Source organism: Miniopterus schreibersii (assembly GCF_964146895.1).
Source record: "Miniopterus schreibersii genome assembly, chromosome: 4".
Lineage (NCBI taxonomy): Eukaryota > Metazoa > Chordata > Mammalia > Chiroptera > Miniopteridae > Miniopterus > Miniopterus schreibersii.
This window is the reverse complement of record NC_138105.1, coordinates 73,810,788-73,830,790: the sequence shown is the minus strand read 5'-3', so window position 1 is coordinate 73,830,790 and position 20,003 is coordinate 73,810,788. Positions and strand designations below refer to the sequence as shown.

At 54.2% G+C, this 20,003-nt stretch overlaps 1 protein-coding gene across 16 annotated transcripts in view; it reads right to left on the bottom strand.

Annotated features, from left to right (window-relative positions):
- The window catches only part of MAST3 (microtubule associated serine/threonine kinase 3), a 35,880-nt gene extending 18,568 nt beyond the window's left edge, over positions 1–17,312 (bottom strand). The window contains exons 1-10 of one of the 16 annotated variants that reach the window (XM_081137357.1): positions 17,254–17,306; positions 12,233–12,264; positions 9,747–9,836; positions 2,497–2,585; positions 2,344–2,416; positions 2,153–2,173; positions 1,360–1,438; positions 755–915; positions 508–583; positions 29–238 (exon numbers count right to left, since the gene is read on the bottom strand). In XM_081137357.1, coding sequence (XP_080993483.1) covers positions 29–238; positions 508–583; positions 755–915; positions 1,360–1,438; positions 2,153–2,173; positions 2,344–2,416; positions 2,497–2,585; positions 9,747–9,836; positions 12,233–12,264; positions 17,254–17,292 — 870 coding nt within the window. In that variant the 5' untranslated portion in view covers positions 17,293–17,306. Of the gene's footprint in view, positions 1–28; positions 239–507; positions 584–754; positions 916–1,359; positions 1,439–2,152; positions 2,174–2,343; positions 2,417–2,496; positions 2,586–5,023; positions 5,290–9,746; positions 9,837–10,131; positions 10,249–12,232; positions 12,265–17,253 lie in introns of those variants that run through there. The other 15 variants (XM_081137365.1, XM_081137366.1, XM_081137368.1 and 12 more) reach the window with 15 other exon arrangements.
- Positions 17,313–20,003: the final 2,691 nt, after the last annotated feature.

The following is a 20,003-nucleotide window of genomic DNA, read 5'->3' as shown; positions in this document are numbered from 1 at the left end:
GACCCCCAGCCCCAAGCCCCCCACACACATCCTGCAGCAGCCTCTCCAGCTTCTCTTGCATCTCCAGGAAGTAGCGGGAGGTGACAAGTGCCTCTCCAGACTTGGCTAGGCAGTCGCGGGCCAGCTCAACAATCTGGTGGTGGATGAACCCCAGGACGCCATCGGCCAGTGCCAGCCGGGCACCGGGCGAGAAGGTAGTGAGGAAGTCCTGCAGACGGCCCTCCATCTGGGCCGTGGCCTGGGCGGGGGAGATGGGTAACTTTGTCATTGGATGGGGCTGGGGGGCAACACATGCAGACAGGGGCAGGAGAGACAGCAGGGAGAGAGAGAGGTGACCATGAAGCCGATGGGGTCAGAGGACTGGGGGAACAATTGAGAACGAGAGGGAAAAATAGAAATGGACAGGCCTGGGGACACAGCCAAGACGACAGAGAGTGCCTGTCTGTCACAGACGGACAGCAACATGGAGGGGTGTTGGGGCCGGTCCAGCCATATGGTGCTGCCCACCTTTGGGAACCTCTCCCGGTACACATGATTCATCATGACGATCTCATTGTCGAAGGTTCCTGTTGTGCGTCCAGGGCTGAAGGGGGGTGATGATCAGCTTTTACACAGGACCTGAGGCCCAGCCCAGGGGAAGGGGGCTGAGCCAGGCTAGGGCAGGGTCAGGGCCAGAAGGGGAGGAGGAGCCATGGTGCGGTTCAAAAGCCAGCCCAGGGAGGTGCTAGGGCAGGGGCTAGAGGTTAAGGCCCACCTGAGGCTACGGGAGCGGGGTCGAAGGCGGGGTGAGCGGTGGCCACCCTCCTCATCAGCCACACTCTCTGAGCTGCGGAAATGCTTGGACAGGAAACACAGTTCGTCTGGCGTCGGTTGGAAAGGAAGCTGGTGGAGACGCTCCCGCGAGGATGAGCTCGACTGGCAGGAGGGTGTATCAGAGCCATGGGTTCGATGGTGAGCACCACAGCCAGGACCCCAGCACTACCCCTCAAGGCCCAGGCTGCCGGCTGGTCATCAGATGGTAATACTTGCCTACCTGGCTCCCATGTATCCCTTAATACTCCAGCTCTGATGCCCTCTCATCCAGGAAGTCGTCTGCCTGTTCCCCATGGCAGCCCCAAGATCCCCTCTGGCAAGGCCCTGATTCCACAGGCTAGGGATATCTGTGTACCCTAGATTGGTGCTCCTGGGGCTAAGGCTGAGTCCTCTCAGGGACCTCCACATTGCCCAGAATGCAGCACAGAGGTAGCAGCCAGGAATTTGCTGACTGCACAACTATCTGACCCCTTGAAAAAACCAAAGAGATATCCCCCTCCAACTTTGCACCCGCCTGTCTGCCTGCCAAGGTGGGACTACAGGTACCGAGACGGTGGAGCTGGGTGTGTTGGTTCCATAGCCAGAAGACGGGAGGGATGCGAGGGACCATCTTCTGCCATCAGCCCTGGAGAGGAGAACAAGAAGAATTGGAAGGAAGGCATGGCTCCTGTGGTTTGTGGGGACCAAGGACAAACACCATGGCTGCCAGATTCTGGCTGCACTGGAGAAAGGACTCTATAAGGCCTAGAACAGTGAGTCAGGGTGGGCAAGTCCACTGTGTTTCTTCCTCAACCTTCAGACACCTCCTCAGGAAGTCCTCCTTGATTCTAGTCACCGGTGTGCCCCCCACATCAAAGCCGCCACCTCTCTGAGTTGCACCTGCTGGGGTACATGCTGGCTGCCTCCACCAGACTGAGGACTCCCCAAGGGCCAAAGCCCAGCCCCCATTCCTCAGCCCCCCAACAGGCACTCAATAAATGTTGAACGAATGACACTTAAATGCCTGGCACACATGCCCTGGCCAGGTAGCTCAGTTTGTTACAGTGTTGTTGTGATACCCCAAGGTTGCACATTCAATCCCTGGTCAGGGGGCACATACAAGAAGCAACCAATGAATGCATAAATAAGCGGAACAACAAATCAATGTTTCTCTCTCTCTCCCCTAAAATCAATCAATAAATAAAAAATTAAAATAAAATAAAATAAATGCCTGGCACACAACAAGTCCTCCATCAACTCTTGTTAAACTCCTATTAAATGAATAAATTGCTTTCAGTGAATTAATGATTCTTAGACCTGGTGGTGTCCCCTCTTCCTCCCCAGGGCTTGTTGAAATTACCTGTCAGTGTGAGAGGTGTGGCTGCAGAAGGCCGAGGCAGGGGCAGAAACCAGAGGGAGGGACCAACACAGGCAGGGACCAGGGAAGGGGAAAAGGCCAATGAGGAGGCAGGTCCATCAGGCACACACACCCTGCCTGTCCCCTCAGCAGTCATGAGGACACCCCATCCCCCAAAGCCAGGCAACACTCACCTCCGGGCAAAGGGGAAGTTGACAGCTGACACAGCTGAGAAGTTCCGGGGGCTATCCAGGGGGCTGTTGCCTGCTGAGCAGGAGGCCAGGGAAAACTCAGTCATCAAGGGTAGAGACAGGACACAGCACTCACCCACTTGCTCCCATGCTTACCAGTTGGGACTGACAGTGGTGACAGGGGCCGGGAAAGGGTTGGTGAAGGTGTTCCTACCACAAGGCTCTTACGGTTCCCGCTGCGGCAGCTGTAGGGGTAGGTGGGGATAGGGTTAGGCATTGGCCCAGGCCTCTGGGCTTACAGGACCATGTGCCCAGGCTGGAGCACACATGCAGCTGGCTTGGGGCAGAATAGGAAACTAGGCACAACCACTCCCACTCCACCCCTAGCTGGACTCCACCATGGCCCTTACTTAGCCCAGACTTGGAGGCCCAATGGGAGTCATATTTGACAAATATTACTATTACTAAATCTACTATTACTGTTATTATCAGCGGTGGCATGAAGCAGTTCTAGCCTCCTGGTGGTCACTGCACACAGCCAGGAGCACCTGGCCTGGCTTCTCAGGCTTTGGTGTTCACACTCCCACCCCACACCTTTCCTATGCTGTGGCCACTGTCAGGAGCTCTGGAAAATAAGGCAGAGGGTGGAGAGGACCCTGGAACCCACAGGTGGGTTAAGGCAGGCAGGCCCCCACGCCATTCCATGCACCCTTTCTTAGGGCCACTACCTCAATCTCTTGACAACACCCCTCCCCAAGATCCTCCCAAAATACCAGCCTGACCCTTAAAAACCCTAAAGTCAGGATCTTGCACAGCTGGGCCCTGTCTCCTGTTCTGCCAAAATGTTGCCTGCACATTTCCTTCCTTCCCTCTATCCCAGCTCCTTCTGGCCACCAGCCCTCTACTCAGACCGAGCCCACCTGTGCCCTGGCCCCAGTGCCCACCCAGACAGAGGGAAGTTGGGAATGACATTGTCAACAGCTGCCCACCCCCCCCCAGGCAACTTCCCCAGAGCAGTCGCCCAGCAACAGCTCTACTTGCTCGGCAAGTGCATCAGCCCACACACCCCAGCCGCCAACGCAGCTCAGCCACAGCACTCTGCACAGGGAGGGAGATGAAACCTCGAGCTTTACAGGGCCAGGAATAGTGTCCCAGGCAGAAGGTACAGTGCAGGACAAGGTGTGAGAAAGCGTGAACAGCCACCATTCCAGGCGACAAGACAGGCGTGGAGGTGGTAGTGTTTGGATCCAGCCTACCCATGGCTGTTCCTCTGAGCCTCCGTTTCCCTATCTGTATACCTTGCAAGGTGCTGGGAAGATCTGATAAAACCAATACCCAGAGCTCAGCTTTGGGCCAGTGCTGGGTAAATGGTGGTGGGTATATATAGTATTGTAGTCTTTCTGCTGACAACGCTTACAAGGCCTAGTGCGTTGTCAGAGTGCAGGCCATGCCTCTCCAGAGAATTAAGTCACCGTTTGTCAATCCCAACAAGCCAGGAGGTAGGAGAGACCAGATGCACCCATTTTCGAGCCCGGAAAACTGAGGCCACAGATGTCAACAGCCACAGGGATCGTCCTCTAGTCTGAGGTGCAGAAGCAAAAGTGAAACCCACAGGTTCCTGCAAAACTTCCTGCCCACCTCCTTTCACATACGCACCAGTCCCACATCCTCTCCCAGCCCCTCACCTGGTTCCTTACCCCCACCTCCACTCCCATCATTTGTCACTTCCAACAGCATTTGGGAAAAACACTTGGTGGTCTACCTCTTATTCTCAGGTGGGGCCTTCTTGAAAAAAGCCTAACTGGACATGTCAAAGGGGAAGTGGGAACGCTTTGTTCCCTTTCTGAGCATCTGTTGAGTGCTATTTACTCAGCCCTCCCTGGAAGAGGCCCACGACCCTGAGAAGCAGCATAATGGTTCAATCACCACCCATGTGGTTCAACAGAGATTGAGAATACGGCAGAAAATAGGGGCCTGAGGCCAGTTCCCTGCACCCAGTCCCTGAGGTGCCCATAAGCCCTCTATGGCTCTCCAGGGTCTGGGAGAAGAGCCTAAGCCCTTGCACTTGGCATCTGAGGTTCCACAGCCCAGCTTCTGCCAGTGCTCCCCTTTGGGAATGCCCCATCCCAGCACTGATGACACCCAAGCACAGAGAGATAAAGAAACTGCCTGAGGTCGCACAGCCTGGCAGTGGCTGAGCTGGCATTTGAATCCAGGTCCAGTAGAGCCCACAGCCCTTGCTTAGTCTCTGCTTTTGAGAAGGGGAAACTAAGACTCGAAGAGAGGCCAGGTTTTGCTCCAGGTTAAATCCAACCATTGGCGCTCCTAACACCCTACAAGCACGCCAACCTCATGCAGTAAATGTTTGTGAATCAACATTTCTAGCTGGCCCCAGGGGCAGATCAGCGTCAGTTTTTCCAAGAAGCACTTCCCCAGGTCGGTCCAGGCCTAGAGCCCTGGGTTCGAATCCTGCCTCTGTCTCAACTCACTGATGCCTCATCACTACCCCAGCTGCCACACCGACCAACAGACACCCACCACAGTGTGGATAACGAGGGGCGCAAGGAGGGCGTCTGGGACGCCCGTCCTCCTTCGTCCCCCGACCGTCACGCACAGACGCACTCCTGGCAAACAGTGTCCACTCGGCCGGCTGCCGCGCCTTTACCCTCGCGGCGTCCCCTACCTCTTGGAGCGCTGCAGCAGCGCGCCCTTGGCCAGGCGGCTCCGGTGGCCAGGAGCCGCCACCGCCGTCCAGTAGCTGGGGTCAGACATGCTGCTGCTTCCCTTTGTGCCGCCGGAGGCCCAGGAGGCGCGTGGGCACAGCCGGCGGCGGCCCGGGGCGAGCCTCCACGGCGGGATCGGCCCCAGGAGCCCGGGAGCGCGGGGCGGGGATGGGGAGGAGGGCGCGCGGGGCCGTGGCGGGGTGGCGGGGAGGAAGCGCGCGCAGGGGACCCCGCCCAGCGGGGCCTGACGGGGGCGGAGTGAGCGAGGCGGAAGCTGTGCGGGCCGCCCCGCGTGCAGCCGTGTAGGCGGGGTGTTGCGAGGGCCGCTGGCGGAGGGGCGGGGCGTTGCCTGGGCCGCGCCTCGAAGGTCTGGCCGTTGCCAGGAGGAGAGCGGCGGGGGCGGGGCGTTGGCGGTACTCCGAGGTCGGGCTTTGGAAAATGGCTCCTTTCCCATAAAATGTAAATCTGATCACGACCCCCCTTTCCCTCCCTCCAGCGGCGCTAACCCCTTCAGCTCAGTGCAACACTCAAGGCCCATCCAGCAGCCTGGCCGGGCTCATGCTACCCCGCCCACGCTGGCTCCCCTCCTTGGAATGTTCTTCCTGCCTGGCAAAATCCTGCATCCCCTCCTCCAGGAAGCCTTCTCTTGTGTCTGTAGGCCTTTGTCTTCCCCAGGCTTGGCTCCTTGGGTTCCAGCATCTCCCAGTACTGGACTGGCACAGAGGGAGTGTTTAGCAAACTGAGTCTGGGCATCTGACAAGCTGTGCTCTGCCTGTGTGACAGAAAGAGCATCAGCCTGGCTACAGACAGGAATCAGATCCCTGATTTAACTTTGCAAGTCTCAGTCTTTTTTACTGTAAAATGGGAGAAAAACAGGGTGGACAAGATGATTATATGAATTATATGTAAATGTAGCATCAGGCTAACTTCCAGGCCTCTGTTTCCTCATCTACACATATCCCTCTTGAAAATGGAAGGAATCAGTGGCACAGAAAATGACTGTTACCGGGTTGGGGGTACGGTACGTCGTGTTCACAATGGAAGGAGAAATGTCTCATACAGTAGGCAGTAAATTAATGCTTCCTCCTCTCATGACAGCCCCAATAAGTCAGAGACAGCATCACTCTCAGGAAGGCCCCTTCAGAGGCCACAAGATACTTTGGTAACTGGCCCAGGACTGACACTGAAATCCAGACTACATTCCTGAGAAGGGGAGACTGAGAGGAGGTGCTGCTGCTCAGTGTGGAGTCCTAACCTGCTCATCCCTCTTGCCTCTGATTTTGCTTCTCAAGTCTCTCTCAGACTCCCTATCCTTTCTCCTCATGTCCAGTGTCACCCTCAGGTGGCCCACTTTGTGATCCAGACACCTATTGGGCATCTCCCCAGGAATGCTCTCCAAGTCCACCAGACAAAGCCACTGGGAACAGGAGCTGTTGGGGGCAAGAGTGGAGGTGGCAGGAGGCTAGTGAGGGGCTGTGACAGGATCTGGGAGGGGGACACTCAGGCTTGGACCAGGGTGGGGTTGTAGAGATAAGTAGGTGGATTCTGGACTTCTTTCGAGGACAAGGGACAGGACTTGCTGAGGGGCCAGATGTGGAGATGAAAATGGGAGGGGTCATCTATGGCCTTCATGTGCCCAGCCACCTATGTAGGGGGAACTCAAGCTCCCCCAGGTCTGGGGACCCAAGTGGGGATGAAGCCACGGTCTCATATCACCATATAATGACATGCTGTGCCCCAATGTGTGCTGGGGACACTTCTGCACACAGTCAGGAAAGCAGCTGTTCCTTATCCCCAGCTGCAGCCACACCCTGCACCTCCTATATGACCCCATAACACCCACTGCACTGGCATCCCCAGTAGCTGCTTCTCCAATATCCATCTGGCCCCTTCCTCTGCAGAATAGAGGGCTGAGGCTGACAATCTAGAGGGCCTGTGGCCATGGCAAAGGCCATGGAAGACTGGCTGAGCCACTGACCTTTGGTGCCAACCCAATGCCTACCAAGTCAAGTCCCTAACCTGCTCACAATCCCTCCATGGTTTCCCACTGCTGTTACAGCAAAACTACACTCGTGGGTGAATCCCTCTCCCAGGGCTCAGATCCTAACACTGCCTATGACTAGGGCTTTGACTCTCTGCTTGTATTACATATTGTGTAAATGGATAAGCCCCAAGTGGGTGTACAGATCCCTCCCAGCCTCTCATTGGTCTGACCACCTCAGCCCTTCCCACCTGCCCATGAGCTGTCCACACCCATCCCAGCCCCATGCTTGGTGGCTTCCAGTGCCCTGGGTAGAAAGTCCAAATTCTTTCCATCCTTGGCATTCAGGGCCCAGAGGTAACACTGCTCTGACAATGCCGTTCCTGCCTAGAACAGCCTCTGTTGCCCCCTTGTTGTGAGGGCCCAACTCAGGATCTTCTTTAACTCTTCTTACCACCACCACTACCACCACCACCACCACCACCACCACCACCACCACAGGCAGTGGCCTCTCAGTTGCTTCCCTTTTGTCCATGCCACAAGTATTAACTGAGCACCTGGTGTATGCCTGGCTTGCCCTGAAGGTATAGGATGACCAGGAGAGATCCAGGTCTGAAACTCAAGACCTCTGGGTGAGAAAAATAGCCCAATAGTCACACAAGAAAATGTGGAAATCACACCCATGATGGGTTCCGGATGAGAGAAATAGATGGGTATAATGGATGCGTGTAATGAATATAACCAGGGCTTGGGTACCCTTAAATAGGGTGTGTTCAAGGAAGGCTTCCTTATCTGTGGGCTTGATGGAGACTTGAAAAATGAAGAAAGGAGGAAATGGAGAAAATAAAGCTCTGGGCAGAAAGTACAGCAAGTGCAAAGGCCCTGAGGCTGTACCAGCTCACATTCTGGCAGTCCAGGAAGCTGCTTGGCTAGAGCAGAGTGAATGAGAAGGAGATGAACGGGGAGGAGGGGAGGAGGGGAGGAGGAAAGGAGGTCCAAGGGGCCAAACTCAAGGGGCCTTGGAGGCTGCGAGGATAAATGTGGGCTTATTTTTAGGGTGTTTTGGAGCAGGAGAGGCAAGAACCCATTTTCATGCCTGATCCAAGGCGATGAGGCTCTGCTGCCCCCTGGTGGCAAGTGAAGCAGCCCAGTGACTTCCGCTAAAGCCCCAAACTCTGCCTCTTTTTCCTCCAGGTAAAATTGCTCTCAACCAGTCAAAACTGACTCAGTTCTGGCTTAACACTGTCTCCCAGGTGCCCCCGGGACAACATAATCTGAGATTCTGTGCTTCTAAGGTCCTGAGTTTCCTCCTTTGCTAAATGGGGGCTATAGCACTCTGCCTCCCACTGGACATTTGGACTGGTCCACCATTACCTATGCAGATGTTGACCTAGCCACCTCCCTGCTTCTGCCATCTCTATTCCTGTCCTCTGTCCCAGAAGACTTTTCTTCACCTTAAGGCAGCCACAAAGGCTTTAAAAATCTGTTCTGCTCCAGGACCTTTGCACATGCAATTCCCTCTGCCTGGTGCCTCTTCCCCTAGTTTTGCCCACACCTCAGCTCAAACATAACTTCCACTGAGAGCTCCCTGTCTGAATGTACCTTGTTTGTCCATCCACTTGCTTACTACCCAATTCCTGAGAGCCCCATGAGTGAAGAGACTACATTCATTTTGTTCACAGCGATACTTAGCACCTAGCACACAGCAGGTGCCTAATAAATGCTGTTGACTAAATGAAGGTATCTGCCCATTGCCCAGTACCCAGTATGGTTGGTTTCCAAATTGTTCTCTCTTCTCCCCATTAAAGGCCTGTGAGAAGAGCCTGAGTGGCTCATTCACACTAAGGTTCAAAGGACTGATGGGCCATCAAATTCTAGACATCACTTACCCTTACATCTGTCCCCTCCCTGGACTTGTGCCTGAGCTGTTCAAGGAGCTCATGTATTCTGTCCTGTACAGGGGTAAGACTCTGAGCCCCATCAGTCAGAGGGTGGCTCAGACCCTTGACAGACTCTGGCAGCCAAGCTGGCCCTGCCAAGCTGGCCCTGCCGCTTGGTCCCCAGACATACTGAACCAAGAGAACTGGTATCTCCTCTTTGAGCCTCAGTTTCCTCAGTTGGAAAATGGGGTCAGGAAGGGTGCCTCCCTCCCAGGGTTGCAGAGGGAACTTAAGGCTGATGCTCAGCCAAACTGGTTCTTTTCTGCCTACACCTCTTTACTTGGTGAAGTTCAGTGCTTGAGGCTCTAATGGTGAACTCTCAGCCGTGTGTGTGTGTGTGTGTGTGTGTGTGTGTGTGTGTGTGTGTGTACATTCAGAAGGAGCAGCTTTCTGGCCAGCTGAGCTGGGTGTGGGGAGGATCCCTGAGGTCACAGCCTGGGAGCCAGGCTGATTCAGCAAGGGAGGGTCCTGAGCAGTCTGGGAACCCAGCACCTGTCTCAGGACCTTGGGCAACAGCTCAAGTTCTGTCCTCGCGTTGGCCACCTGTCAGACGGGGGACCTGCTGGCTATGGCTGAAAATGGAATTTCCCCATCAGGACCCTAGTGTGGTTCACAGCGCTATTTTATGAGGGGTAAACTGAGGCCCAGAGAGGCAAGGTCAGCAGCCCACAGTACCTTGGGGAGGGAGCTGGGTTTGGGAAGTTTCCAAGGCTTTGGGGTACCAGGGCATGTCTGAGCCCTGTCCTGCTTGCTGTCACTTACCTCCAGGGATGCAGTCCCAGGGAGGGGCTGCAAGGGCTGCAGGGGCTGCTGGGGCTCAGCAAGGATGGGCTCTGGCTACTCGGAGATAGACTGCAAAGAAAGAGGCCGGGGACAGTGATCCTGGCAGCGGCCCCTGTGTGTGGCCTAATCCAAAGGCCAACCAGGGCTGCGTACCAGGACTGCGGCTCTCAAGGAAAAGGAAAAAGGGGCCCAAGGCCCGGGATTCTGGGTCTCCAGCAGGCCTCGAGGGCGGGGCCAGACCGATCACCCAGGAAAGCTCCCTGGAGGCAGCGGCGCGACTCTGGACGACTTGAACGGAGACGGAGGGGAAGGGTGGTTGTCAGTCTGCCCCTCCCCCCCATTTTCCCCTTTTCCAGCCACTCACTCGAGAGTCAGCGCCGGGATGTGCAGCTTGTCCCTTCGGGACTTCATGGCGAGGCCAGGCGGCGTCTACACAGCCGGGTACCGACGCCCCCTTTGTGGCCCCCAAACCCTGCTCGTGGCGTGATCCGACAGGGACCGACAGACGCGAATGTGGGGACAGCATATCAGGCAGACGCGGCAGGAGGGCTGGGCCGCCAGGGGCGCGGGGGGCGGACTCGCTCTGCCTCGGGGCGGGGCTCGTAGCCCCGCACCTGCGCGCAGGCTCAGTCCAGCGGCAGTAGCGATTAGGGTGCGGGCAGGAGTCGCCGGTGTCATTTCCTCGTGGGAAGGGACACCGGGGCTGCCGTATTCCAGGCCCGCAGACTACACGGACGGAAAGGAAGGGCTGTCACTGCATCCCGTGCCCGCATTATAGCTCCATCGCCTAGACCCGCCCCTCCCGGCCTCGGCGCTTTCCCAGCTCTCTGGGGTCTCCTGGACTCAGGATCCGAGCAGGCCCCGCCCCTATCCTCCAACCCCGGCATTGGCGACCCCTGGCGGCGGGTCTCAGCCTCAGGGGCGCACACTCCAGGCCCCGGCCGCGCCTCCAGGTCCGTGCTCCGCGGGTCCCTCAGCCAGATCTGACTTTGGCCCCACCTGCCCCTCCTCAGCGAAGCCGCCCCTACACGACCACCCGGGGCGCCCCGAGTCCCACCCTCCCTCATGCCTTGCCAAGACCCCGAAGGACGGGGGTCGTCTGTGTCTGTCTCTGGTCCCCTTGAATCATTGGGTGGACCCAGTCTGGTACACCGCAGGTGGCAGAGACTAAACAACGCTTAGGGAGTCTTTGTTCTGATTCTGGCCCGTGGCATAGGACTTTGCCCTCCGTGGTTCGGACTGATTCAGTGTCCTCCACCCCACCCCTGGGCAAATGCTGCTTTCAGGGCAATGTCCAAGACCCAGCCCCTATTGGGGCCGGGCTCCTCCCCGCCAGTGGCACTATCCCCAGTCCAAGGAGAGCAGATGGTCAGGGTCTGAGGGCCACTCTGTCCTCATCCCCACCATCAGATTTCACTCTCACCCAGCCCCCAGGACCCCTTCTTTCTTTTCTCCCTCCCATCTCCCCTGTGCTCACTCACTCCAGCTACTCCTGTCTCCAAACTGTTCTTCCAATGCCAAGCTGGTTCTCACCTCAGGACCTTTGCCCATGCTGTCCCCTCTGCCTGAAATGCTGTTTCCCTCAGACTTTCCCCCTGACCTCTTCTTCCTGTTCCGGATTTAGGCTCAAATGTCACTTCCTCCAAGAGGCTCCACATCTTCAGGGCTAAAGCTGCCCCCCAGCCCCTCTATCTATTTCATTTCTTCCCTTCATAACATCACTTCACCAACACTCAACCCAAGAGAGTGCGAACTGCATAGGCAGGATCCAACAATGACTAGTCCCTGTGTCCCTTCTGCCTGGCACACAGTAGGTGCTCAAAAAAAGCTTGTTGAGTGAATGACTTCACAGATGAGCAAGAAATTTGTACTCCCAACTTGGTCGAACACAGCCCCCAAAGAGGGGGGTGTCTGCACTCATGCACTTCCAGACCATCAGCACAAGGTAAACCCTTCCCTCTCCAGGGCTTTGGTTTCCCTATCTGTTAACTAGTGAAGGCATTGAACAAAATATTCTTTGAAACTTTGGGGATCCAAAAATGCCAACGTACAGGAATGCTTATGTAACCCTGAATGATACAATTTTCTATCCATGTTCCCTGAAAGAGTGAGCTCCCTGTCATGGGAGGCATGTAAGCTGCTTCCAGTATATTAGGTTGTAATTCTCGAGTCTGGACTCTGGATACCAGAGAAGTTTGCCTTCTTCTGAACTGGGTGCCCTTGAGCCAGTGACGCAACCCCTTTTTCACCCGTTTCCTCATTTGCAAACTAGCCTGGGCCTCCTAGCCTGTGGTGAGGCCAAGTGAGGTACTTGTGATGTACTTTGCAAACACCGGGAATAGGATCAAGGTTGGAAGTTTTGTTGTAATTATTAAATAAATTCACAATTTGGAGGCTGCTGCTGAAATATCTGTGCCCAGGACCACAGGGCCCCCACCCAGCCTACCAGTTCCAGGTGAACTCACCCCCGTCCACGGCGAGGCAGGCTCAGCTCCTTCTGAAAGAAGATGAAAACCGGTCATTTCCAGGGAGACAAGCCTTTCTCATCCCTAGCCGCCCACCCATCTCACCCCCAGTTGGCTCCGTGTGCACACTGCTCCAGCCTATGCCTTCTTTCTGCTTTCCCTCACACTGTGCTCAGCTCTGCCTCAGAATCTTTGCACCGGTTGTGTCCTCTGCCAGGACCACTCTCCCTCCTCTCTGGTGCTATTTAATTGCAGCTCATCCCTCAGGTCTCAGCTCAACCATCCCTTCCTCCTGGACTCCCAATCTACCTCCTTGCCCAGCTCATACCCTACTGGTATTAAAAATAACTCCATTATTGAAAATAAATTAGTTATATTTTAAAAGAAGTATGTCAATAGTGGCTAAACACTAATAATCTGTAGAGGAAAGAGAAGTTCCTGAGTCAGCCTCACCCTACCCCTCTCAGATCTGAAAGCCATTCCTCCTTCATCCTCTGCAAAGACTATTGAGGTTTGGGTCCTGGGCACTGGTGGGGAGTAGGGCACTGACCAGTCATTCCCTATTGAAGACCCTTTTAGAGCTCAGTAAGCTGATCTGCCCAACCCAGGGTGCCCTCACCACATGCAGGGCAAAAAAGCCCTGAGCTTGGGGGCTATTGTGACCCCAGAGTCCATCCTCAAATGTGACTCACCCAAGAGGGTTTTTAAATTCTCAAAATGCCGTGTAGCACAAGTTTAGAATCTGGGGACACCAAGACCTGGGTCCAGATCTATTACCTTTTCTCTCCTGGCTGTGGGACCTTAAACAAGTGACTTGTACTTATCTCTCTCCTCTGCAATTTGGAGATAATATTGGGAGGGCTCCCGGGTAATCAGCCATTATTATTTGTATTATTGTTGTTGCTGCGTGTTGTTGCCCTCAGCAAGAGTCTCTGCCGACTATGAGACTACCTGGTAAATTTTACATTTACCGAGCCGCCTACTGTGCATCAGGAGCAGGGTCCCTTTTTCACAGGCAGGGAAACTGAGGCGCGGAGGGAAGCCAGCCTCCCACCCTCTTGGTGGAGAATCCAGGTCTCTGGACACCACACACACACACAAAAGTACACGTGGGGGCGGTCGCATCCAGGACACATTACTACTTTTACTCAGGGTGGGCTCCGGCTGCCCACTTCCAGAGCAGAGCGTTCGCTGTGGCAACCAGTGAAGTCATCGGCCCCCGCAACCAATTGGAGGGGGCCGGAGGCTGCCTGCAGCGGGACAACTCCGCTGGAGAAGTTGGCAGGGTTTCCCTGGCAGGGGAAGAGGAGGGTCCATGGAGGTGTTGCGGTCGCCCAGCTACCTTGAGCTCAGAAAACCGAGCTCACCGTTCAAGGTGGGAGGAGGTTGACCTGCCACCCTGAGGTCTCCGTCTGTTTAAATACCTCTGTGGACAGAGCACTCACCACCATTCAGGGCAAGAGGTCATAGACCCAGGAACCACCACCACCACCACTACTAGGGTCTCCTTCTGACCCCTCCAATTGTAATGGGATCTTATGCCAGCTCCCCCTCTGCCCCCCAACTCTTACTAACCAGAAAAACAGGGAGGAGCTGGGATCTGAACCAAGGGTACTGGCTGCACCCTTCCTCATCCCAGCCTTTTCCTTCCAAAGCCTCCGACAGCCCTGGGTTCCCAGTCCAGCTACCCCTCATCTGGGCTGTGTAACTCCCGCCAAGCATTTCACCCCTCTGTGCCTTAGTTTCCTCCTTTGGAAAACGGCCCAGTTACATAGAGCCCTGAGAGGAATCAAGGAGCAAGCTCAGGAGTGGCTTCTATAAATCAGAGCCAAGACAATAATTTTGTGAGGTTAATAATAACCACCAATTTAACCATAAATATTAATTTGCTTCCAAAATACAAAAAGATGTGAAGTGGCAGAGAGAGGTGAGGGAAGATGAGCAGTCCTCCTACTCCCACTCTCCCCATGTCCCCCACCCCCCCACCCCCACCATCCCACCACCCCTACTGGGCAAATGTTGGGCCTACACAGAACTCTCAGAACTCTCCAGGCACCACCCCCAAACTTTGGCTTCCTGCATCATCTGCTTCCACCCTCAGGCCCCTCTTGGCTGCCTATTCCCCACAGAGTAGAGTGGCTCCTGCCTAGAGGGGAGTAGGAGGGGGACCATAATTCCCTGGAACTGCCCTTTAAAAATATTTACAGCATCTTCTTCTGTGTTTGGCTGGGCCTGGCCATACTGCCTCCATTCCAGAAGCCTCAGCTCCACCCTGAGGAACCCCCAGTCTGGAGGAGACAGAGCAGGGCATAGACACCCCATACCGGAGGCATTACAGGGGAACCAGAAGGAGAGAAGAGGCTGGAGGAGGGTGTCAGGCTGGGCCAACAGGCTGGTGGGAAACAGTAGGGTAGAGGTGTGACTCAGCAAGGTGGGCAAGAAGCCCCATGGGGAGTTGTCAGTGGGAGCCAAGTGGGAGAGATGTCATCAGGGACCACATCGAACAAGCACGAAGTGCATCCTGGAGGAGGGGAATAAGTGGAAATGGGCCATAAGGAAGCAGGGTGGACCTTCCAGCAGCCACAGAGATAAAATCCAGACACAGGCTCTAGCCAGTTTCTCTGCCCCTGGGTGCTCTGTTTGAGGATCTAGTGTTTTAAAATTCTGTTGTTGCCCAGCCAGCATGGCTCAGTGGCTGAGCATCAACTAATGATCCAGGAGATCGAGGTTCGATTCCCAGTCAGGGCATGTGCCTGGGTTGTGGGCTCGATCCCCAGCCTTGGGGATCATGCAGGAGGCAGCTGATCAGTGACTCTCCCTCATCATTGATGTTTCTATCTCTCTCTCTCCCTTCCTCTCTCTGAAACCAATAAAAAAATATTTTTAAAAAATAATAATAAAGTTCTGTTGTTTAAGCCCAGCTGGTATGGCTCAGCAGTTGAGCATCGACCTATGATCTGGGAGATCGCTGTTGAATTCCCGGTCAGGGCACATGCCTGGGTTGCAGGTTCCATCCCCAGAAGGGGGCGTGCAGTAGGCAGCTGATCAATGACTCTCTCATCATTAATGTTTCTATCTCTCTCTCCCTCTCCCTTCCTCTCTCTGAAATCAATAAAAGTATATTAAAAAAAAAAAAAGTTCTGTTGTTTGCAAGTGGGAAATGATGAAAAAATAATAGTAGTCGTGGTAGTAATGACAGTCCATGGTAACTGGCTCCTATAAATGCTACACAGAAGTCCGAGCTTGACCCAAACCAGGAAGGGCCAGTCTCCACTCTTCCCCTGACCCACAGCCAACACAAACTGGTGGCCTGCAAACTAGTGGCCCAATAACTGGTGGCCCATGGGCCAGTGTGGGTTGGTTTGGAGGAGAAGCAGGACATGCCTGGATTTAAACCCCGATTCTATCACCTACTCGATGTGACACCTCAACAGTGGCTACATTTCCCTGAGCCTCAGTTTCCCCTTTTGTAACATGGGACTCATCAGGAAATGGGTGCTTCCTCACAATGGAACAGGCCCCTACATTAGCAGCGCCAGTTCCTGACGTTAGCAGCGCCCCCACTCGCCTACCCAAAGGCTGTTTCTCTATTTTAAGAGGCCGCGGGCGGGGCTCGAGTCTAACTGGGACTTCAGGCGGGGCCTGTCCCTTCACAATACCCCATTGCTCACTAGTCCTGTCCCACCCCCTCCTCTAGGCCCAGGCCCCCCACTCGGGTTTCTGCCCTCCGCCTCTCCTCCTGCCTCCCCACCCCCACGCCGCCCTCGGGGGTTTCTGCCCCGCAGCTCTGCCGGCGTCCTCCCTAACGCCCTCCCCCGCCTCAACGCAAGGCGCCTCACCACCTCTGGCGAGTTCGCGGTCCCGCAGCTGACTGGGTTCAAGGCTCACCTTTCCCCTTCTTCGCCAGCCTCAGTGCCCCCCCCCCCCCGTCCTTTCTAGTTCTAGCAGCCCTCAGCCTCTTTCATTTCCCCAAATACCCTGCCCGCCACCCGCCGCTGCCTCCTCGGCCCCATCAACGCTTGGTCAGTCTCCGTTAGCTGGTGTGCCCGAGCGTCCCCCATCGCAGCTGACCACTTCGCAGGGTCACTGCTGCTCTGGCTTTCATCTTTCCCACCAGACTGGGAGGTCCAGGAGGAGGGTACCAGAGGGTGGGGAACATCGGCTGCCTCTGCAGAGCCAGGCACACAGAAGGCACTAATAAATATTTGTTGGGTCAATGACGAATTCCAGGTTCCCCACTTGCAACCTGGTGGCTTCAAAGGGGTGTGGTTTAAGCCCCATAGGGAAATGGATAGATTCTGTTAATTCCCAGAGAGGTCAAAGAAGTTGCCGCTCGGGTCACAGGGCCCCTGCGTGGGTCCGAACATAGGCCTCTGAGCAACCTCCTGAACACCAGCCCTGGTCAAAAAAGGGGTGCTCTTATGGCGCACGGGGAAACTGAGGCCCGAAGAAGCAAGGGTGCCTCCTGCAGCCCACCTCCCACCTAGTCAATGAGCAGTGGCTTGTGTCCAAGAGAGCTGGTTAAAGACTCCGAGTTAGATCCCCGCTGGGAGACCTCGGCTTAGTGGCTTTCCCAGACTCGGTTTCCTCATCTGACAAATGGGCGCCTGGACAGCCCCAACCTCCCTGGATTGCCTTAGGGGTGAGCTGAGGCAGGGGCGCCGTAGCAAGTTTTAATACCCATTAATTAATATTAGTGTATCACTCTAATGGGATTAATACGACGAGAAACATATGGTGAGCGCTCAAGGGCTGCTGTTGCTCATATTATTATTAGAGCAGCTGGTGGGGGAAGGCAAATCTCTCAGCCCTTTCCTCAGGCTAGCGCTCGCGGCTTCAGTTTCCCCGTATGTCAAAGGAGACATACCCCCTTCCCACCAGGCAAGCACTTTGAGAAGCAGTTGGGCAAGAGGGAGAGATCAGAATGCCTCTGCCTCAGTATCCTCTGGCCCCCCGAAGCCCCGCCCCGGTCCCCCGGCCGGGTTCAATAGGCCGCGCGCCCGCCCGCGCTGGGGCCTCACCTGGAGCCCACGGCGCCGCAGGAGACTCGGCTCGTCCATGGTCCGCTAGTCCTTGCCTCGGACACGCCCCCGCCTCTGCCCCAGCCTGCGAGGCCCCGCCATTGGCCAAGCCTGTCAGCTGACTCGGATTGACCCCGCCCCTCCTGGGGAGCCCCCCATAGAAGGCCCCGCCCCCACTGGGAGGGCCGGCCCCGCCCTTGAAGGCCCCGCCCCATTTTAAGCCTAGAAGTAAACATTTTTCACTGAATCCTTCTAGATCTGAGCATTTAGGATCTAGATCTGATCCTTCTAGATCTGAGCAAATCCTGTGTTTTTTTTGAGCATTATCACCCCCATTTTGCAGATGAGGGAACTGAGGCTCAAAGAGGTTAATTTATGTGCTCAGGCACAAAACAGCTGGTAGGGTGAGGTGTGTGAGGCACCTTTGTGCAAAATTTAAGCCTGACCCCCCCCCAAACTCAGTAATCATGATAGGTAATATTTTAACACAATATTTTTAAAAATAAAAATTAATACAAGGATGTATTATCTACTAAACATCAATATTTTAAATAAAGACAGTATCAAACTTTGCCCTTGCACTACCCTGCTGCCTCTCTTGCCTCACCCTAATTCTGATCCCAGTCCCAATGAAAGTTAATTTACAAAACACACAGTCACTGTAGTTGCCAGTTTCTTTTCTTTTTTTAAATCCTCACCCGAGAACATGTTTTTTGTTGTTGTCCTCCCCCCCTTTTATTGATTTGAGAGAGAGAGGAAGAGAGAGGGAGAAAGAGAGAGAGAAACATCAATGTAAGAGAAACATCGATTGGTTGCCTCTGGCACGCACCCTGACTGGGGATCGAACCCTCAACCCGGGTAAGTGCCCTAACTGGGAATGGAACCCTTGACACTTCCGTGCACAGGACTCTCCATCCAATTGAGCCACACTGGCCAGGGTTGCCAATTTCTTTGTTGAGGATGGATGCCTTTGAAGAGTGCCAAACTGGATATCTGGCTAAGTGCCTTAAGAGGACCACCTCATAACAAGGTATCTGATGATAATTGTTCAGCCCCACTTTGCAGAATGAAAACAAAGTCCCAAGATAGTATCCACATTCTCTCTTTTACTGGGACTCCCACTGCCTCTGCAGCTGCAGGTTCCTTCTGCTGCCGCACTGTTGGACTTGGACATTAAAGTACGTCAAGCCGAAGGGTGCCCTCAAGGGGGTCATCCACCCAATTGCCTGTGAGGTTCTGTAGGACTCACCAAGTTATGGTGGCTAGATTGAGCAAATAAAAATACAGGACTCCCAGGCAAAACTTGTTCTTCTCATACATAGTTTAAAATTTAATTTTAGATAAACAATGAATAATTTTTCAGTATAAGTCCCATGCAGTACTTGGGACACAGTTATGCTGAAAAGTTGTTTATCTGAAATTCTAATTTAACCGGGTGTCCTGTGTTTTATCTGGCAACACTACACTAAATGGACTTCAGGTTGTGGCTTGCATATCCCAGGTGATGGGAAGCTCATGCCCTATAATGGCCAACTGTTCTGTTTCTGGCTAGTTCTGCTTAAAAGTTCTCCTGTAGTCCAGGCTAGGGTGGACATGTGACCTAGAGTCTTTATTCACTTCAGCCACTGTGATTAGTTTAAGGTGGACGTGTGACTCAAACTCAGCTAATCAGTCTCCCTGGGACTTAGTCTGGAATCCTGGGGGAAAAAGAGGTTTCCTGTACTGGAGGTGGGCTGGACAAATGATGAGCTGCTGGATGAGGAGCCACCAGAGAGGTCTCAAATGCCCCTGCTTTATCTGGAGAACTCCTACACAGAACTCCTTCTAAAATGACCCTTTAATGACCAAGAGGGAGCGCTTACTGACTGAATGACTGAATGAATGCAATTTTTTCATGCTGAACACCTATATATCCTTCAAAATCCTCTTCATATTCTCTTTGAGAAGCATCAGAGGACATTTATTGAGGAAATATATATTTTTTGTGAACTACACATCCATCAAAACCCTTCTCAGATGTCTCCATAAGGGTCATCAGGAACTGTGATTGTTGAATGAAAGAATGAATTTTTTTTTCTTGGTAACCTTCTATGTATTTTTTGAAACATCCTCAAATGATCCTCTGCAGGCATCAGAAAATCCTGGTTGAGTGAATGAAAAATGTTCTTACTGGTAAATGATGCCTATTAATGTGTTTGTTAAATAAACTGATAGCTTTTCTCCTTGCAAATTCCTACTCATCTTCAACATTCTCCTTAGATGCCCCTCAGGGGCATGAGAGTCTCTTGACCACATGGAGGTAAGTAGCTCAACCCTCCTCAGACTGAAGATTGCTTTCTAGGGGAAGAAAACGGAAGCCAAGGGGGTGGGGAAGTTCTGTGGTTCCTCCTGACAAGAATTTTGATTTCCGGGGGTGAGGAGATGCCTATAACCTTCCTGCCTGACTTCCTCTCCCCCTAGTTTGTGGGGCATCTGAAAGTGGGGCAGCCCTGGGGGCATACCTCAGCTGTGCTTCTGGGTCACCTGGGAGGAACCAATAAGGGTCCCACAGGCCTTCCTGGTGTAAAAAGCAGGCAGGACAAGGGAGGGTGGGGTGTATGTGCAAAGACTTGGAAGGTGGGCTGTGGTGAACCTCTGGGTAAACCTTGGACTGTGACCTCAATAAGTGTAGAAACATCACCTAACGTGTGTGGCTAGGGTCTTGCCCACAAACCCACCATGGCTCCCCAGTGCCCTTGGGAGAAAGCCCA